The sequence below is a fragment of the Acyrthosiphon pisum genome, chromosome A3, assembly GCF_005508785.2.
Source record: "Acyrthosiphon pisum isolate AL4f chromosome A3, pea_aphid_22Mar2018_4r6ur, whole genome shotgun sequence".
Taxonomy (NCBI): domain Eukaryota; kingdom Metazoa; phylum Arthropoda; class Insecta; order Hemiptera; family Aphididae; genus Acyrthosiphon; species Acyrthosiphon pisum.
Window position 1 is genome coordinate 7,531,692 of NC_042496.1, and position 5,382 is coordinate 7,537,073.

At 35.3% G+C, this 5,382-nt stretch overlaps 1 protein-coding gene across 2 annotated transcripts in view; it reads right to left on the reverse strand.

Moving 5' to 3' along the window:
• LOC100164160 (max dimerization protein 1) overlaps positions 1-3,636 on the reverse strand; it is a 179,022-nt gene extending 175,386 nt beyond the window's left edge. The window contains exons 1-2 of one of the 2 annotated variants that reach the window (XM_008184729.3): positions 2,705-3,636; positions 2,500-2,593 (exon numbers count right to left, since the gene is read on the reverse strand). In XM_008184729.3, coding sequence (XP_008182951.1) covers positions 2,500-2,593; positions 2,705-2,759 — 149 coding nt within the window. In that variant the 5' untranslated portion in view covers positions 2,760-3,636. Of the gene's footprint in view, positions 1-2,499 lie in introns of both variants that reach the window. The other variant, XM_001944042.5, reaches the window with a different exon arrangement.
• Positions 3,637-5,382: the final 1,746 nt, after the last annotated feature.

The window sequence follows — 5,382 nt, forward strand, 5'->3', positions numbered from 1 at the left end:
TTTAACTTAACTGAGTTAACCTATAGTTAAATTAACTTTTAACTTTTAACTTTTTGTTATTGGTGCATATTAACATAACTTAACTGAGTTAAAAAAAATCATTAACTTGCCCAGCCTTGCCTACTGCTTTACAAAAATGAGTTTTTTTTACCAATTATTAATGCTACTGTATACTGAATTATTTTATCTTTAAGGGTTTAAAGTGATAGGGTGGTATAGGGTTTTCGCGCTGACAAGACCTCGAACATAACGTAATCGGCAGCTAACATATTTTGGTAACGACAAAGAGGTCAAGGACAAAAAGGTATTTTATCATATATTTTATAGATTTATAGAATACATAACGTCTTCAAGTCAATTATATTTCGTTGTGTTATTTATTACATGAAATACATAAAATAGGTACCTATTATTATTTCTTTTTAAGAAAACCTTAACATGATACAAAAGATTCAAAAGTTTAATGTAACTCTGTATAGTGTGAAAATAAAAATAAAAGTTTCTTGTAAAAACTTCAATTAGGTATTTCAATAGAAAGTTTTTGGTACAATTGTAATTAAAAATTTAAATACCTTCTACCTACCCAATACAAAACTATAATATAATTGAAAAAAAAAACCTTTCATAAATACATTTTCTAATTTCATCCTATCATTATACCTACATATTATGTATGGAAAAACCCTGATCGAATATTATATCCTACGCTACAAGAGGTTGAAAAACCAGCGAACACACACTCAACCGTATCAGTAACGTGTAAACACCATAGAGAAGTGCGTACATACATGTGATAGCAATTTCCTTACCGGAAGCCTTTGTCTCGTGTAAGTTAGCAACTGTAAGAGATGCTTTGGGGTAGGAATGGAAAAGATTAAAGTAGTAGATCTTCATAATTACGAAGAAAAGTTTAGCAAAATGAGATGGTGGAGTAAGAAAGAAAAACACAAACATCAGTTTTAAAAGAAAATGTGAAAGTGTCATATTAGACGTGATATTTTTTTCCAAAAATATTCTTTTCTCTTTAAAAGAAGAAAGAAAACTAAAATTAGTTTCAACCATTAAAATAATTAAACAGAGAAATTAAGTAAATGGACTAAAAACTTGGGGTAAAAAGTTTACACTTGGTGATAATTCTTTTTCTCATTAGGTAGATGATAATAAATCTGTAAAAATTAAGTAAGCACAATCACAATAACAAAAAATATAAATTTTTATTTCATAATCTTAGACAAAAAATATTATTTATTTTTTTTTTTTAACAAATACAATTATAAATGTCACATGAACTAATAGTTTATATAAATTTAAAATGTATAAAAGAACGGGTACCTAAAACGATAATAATTATACCTATAACTCAGCGCTATCAGATATCATCATTATATTATGATTTACAATCAGATTTAACAAAAACAACGTAGGTACCGATAATGAGAACGATATAAAATGAAAAATATAAATTTTATTTGTCAAAACGATTTACACACAAACAAAAATATTAAATACACTATTAAAGGTACTCCTAAGTGATTGAATTGAAACATCAAAATTAATATAGGTACAGGAATTGAGTAGAATGAGTAAATAAAAGAAAATAGTATAATCAAAGCATTAATAATTTAATTTCGTGTATGGGACTTGCATATATTTCTTAATAGGTTTAATTGTTAATCACATTTTCTATAACTATATAGAAAGGTACTTACCGGAGCATTCGAAAAATGACCTATCCTTTTACTATTTCTAGGTACTCTTTATCCAACTCAAAATAGAATTTCTGGTCGAATAGTAGATGAACGTGATATTGTGTTTACCTACTGCATAAATTATTAATGTATCAAGGCTTTTTACTGCCCCAGTCATTTGCTAGAAACTCGAAGAAAACATATAAAATCTACAACATTTTGAATTTGTTTACTCTGCTTGGAATAGAATATGTAGTAGGTTGTAATAATGAAAATATGTCCTGTACCTATACGCAGATATTATACGTCATAATATTATATCAATAATTCAATATATTATGTATAATATCACATATTATGGTGCACGTCGTGTGCGACTCGTGGGTTAGCATTGACGACGACTAACTACATGGCAGAAGACTATGAGCTTCGAAAAAAAGTTATGTATTCCACAAAAGTCATCCGGTGGTTGTGCCGGTCGGTGGGAGGGAGGAAAGGAATCGGTAGCGTTGTCACCCAGGCGAGCGTGCTAGCTCTATTAACCTTGACATTTAAAAGGTCACGTCGCGACTTTTTCTACCCGTTTTACCAACGCACACGGCGACATCCTATACCTAACCTCCGCGTGTTATACTGGTTGGCATATATATTTCTTTTATATTTTCTTAAATACCGTTTTCGTGCACATTTTTTTTTTTAGCATTTAAACGATACACCTCACGGGAGTTCACCATAATCGAAACGCTGGGGATTTCGAACCTGCGCGTTTTTAAATACGCGATAAGTAAACACAAAATAAGCGACCACTCACCGGCTTCCCTGCGACTTCTTCGTCTTTGACCTCTTCGAAGACCCTTTGAGATCGATTGTGATCGGCATCGGCGAAGCATATCCGTGTTCCGCTTCTGCAAAAAATACGACGGTGTTTACGCGGTCGGCGGCGGCGGGTCCGTCGTTCGCGGCTGCGGTGTCGGCGAACGGTGGCGGGGGGTACGGAGGCGACGCGGTAAACTTACCTCTTTCGCGCCTTTCCAGGTACTCGGCGGCTTGTAACAAAGCGGCGATGCTCATATTCGACGGCGGGATGATAAACACACGGCCGCGGTAAGTTTTCAATCGACACACGCGTTCCTACGCCCACGCACACTGCACAATCGGTCTAATGTGATTGTATAATATTATTATACACCTCTCTCCAGAACACGCGTCTCCTCCTATATCTATGTAGAACGCAAATTTATCGTGACGATAGATTTTATCGAGAGCTTTATTCGTCTCGGATTCGCGTAGGTATATCGCGGCGGTGGCGGCGGTCACACTGGTCGAAGATTTTTTAGGCCTTTGGTATATTATTATTAATCAATTTAATATTTGGGTATAATTAACTGTCGAATTACGATAGGTAGGTATGCCTGTATAGCGTGTGCTGAAATTAGTATAGTATTATTATACGATTATTATGATGTGAATCAATATTTCGCGGACCAAATCGAAACCGGACGGGAACTTGTGTTGTTATATTCTTCCAGTGTCCCCCGGGGACGAAATGACAAGCACTAGATCGCGGACGCACGCGACAACATGTACACACACTCACACACACAAACACACACACACACGAACACTCAAGCGAACTCCACGGAGACGCGGGCCACTAAACGGTCGTGCGAGGGTAGAATGCGGCGGATGTAGTACGCACAACACTGGTATGGCCGGAGAAGAAGAAACTTTTTTAATTCGGACAACGACAAAAAACGCACGACACTCGAATGACAACAGCGTCGGTGGCGGCGACCGCGGCGGTAACAACAACGACGACGACGACGATGACGGTAATGACAATAACAATAACAATAATATGTAACTCGACGGCTGCGGCGGCGGCGGCAGGCAGCGACGGTACGTCGATACCAAGACTGTGTTCGCGACTGTGGCCAACGGGTTATTGACGTGTACCGCGACCGTTGTGTGCCAGCGAGCTACCGACGGCGGTCGAACAAAACCGAATGCACTGCGGTGGCGGCGTGCCGGGGGGATCACGTGAAACGCACGCCGCGTACGCGCCAACAGCTGACCGCCGCCGCCGCTTTTTGTGCGACGTGTACCGCCGCACGACGCATCGCCATCGCCATCTACCCGCCACTCCCGTTCAGCACGTCGGCGAAGTTTATCGTAACGACCGGTCGTCCAAAGTATTTATTTTGGAGGAACCAAATAATATATAATTCAACTTTATACACACTTTCATACAAACGCAATAGGTTATTGACAATCGTTCTTCACCTACTAAATTTTCGAATCGCACCACACGACTGCCATAAAAAAATATATACGTAGTTGCTTATATATTATATGGGGCTAAGTATAATATGTACAAGTCCGGATTAAGGGGGGACGGTCCCGGGGCCCATTGAACTTGGGGGCCCATCATTATCCCTAAAATATATTTTTTAACGCGTCCAATACAGTTTTCAAGAAAAAAAATTATTTAAGCAGGTAGGTATATAGATACGGTAGGTAAATTATAATTAATAATTATAAAATGAAATTGTATTCTCAATTTTATACGACGAAAAATTACTATAAATAAAGTACTATATTTGCCAACAATTTTGTTTGTTTGTTTTTTTTTTTTTTTTTGAGCATTTTAGATTTCCGATTTAACTATTTAAGTATATAAAGGAAGTTGTAAGAAAAAATTATTTAGCTCTTGTAAATTAGGTATTTCAGTTAAAAATATTGTTAAGTCGATGCATATCATACTAAACTTTAGAGGACCATAGTTAATAACCTAGCGAACCAAAATTGATCATTTGACTGTCAAAATGTTCAGAAAAGAAGCTTTACCAGAATCCATCAAAAAATATAGTGGTTACCATTTGAAAAAATAAAGTCGATTTTATTATTGTTACATCTGCGTGTTTAAAAATTTTATAAAAAAATTGCCTGTTAAAAATAAAGAAATACGTCTTTTTTTTGTTTTAACAAAATTCCATAATATCATCGATTCATAATTGTTAAAAAAAACCCACGTACAATGACATAAAATACACCCTTTATATTTTTTGTATAGTAAAAAATTATACAATAATATTAATTCGTTAATATGTAATGATACAATTTTTTTGAAGTTAAAGTTGTAAGGGGCCCAATTGATCCTTAATCCGGGCTTGTATATGTCTCCATAATACCTCGTACAGTTATTTTGCCGCCATACAACAGTTAAACAGTTTTTATATAACTAAGCTCAAACAAATAAGTGCAGTTAATAAACGTCACATTTGATACTCTGAATTGTAAATTTATTTGTTAGATTCCGAGCGTCTTTATAGGTATAAATAATATGTGTTTCAGGACGTTTAGGGCTAAACTATAACTAGTAAATTATATACCTATAGCCATTAAGATTTAGGGCCTTAACAATTTAAATGTGGTTCATGGTGTATTGTAGTTATAACGACTTAAACTAACTGACTTTAATAGTTTATATAGCTAGTTTATATAGCCATAAAGGACATTCCGTTTCAAAGCAATATTTCTGGGCAGCGTCTAATGAACGCTGCCTAAAAAAATATTAAACGTGATATTTAAAATGTGTAAGATACATCGCGAATTCGACATATAAGTATGTACATAACTACTATGTATTCCAGGTTTTTCTCAAATATTGTAGAATTTTATTATTAGTTGTATC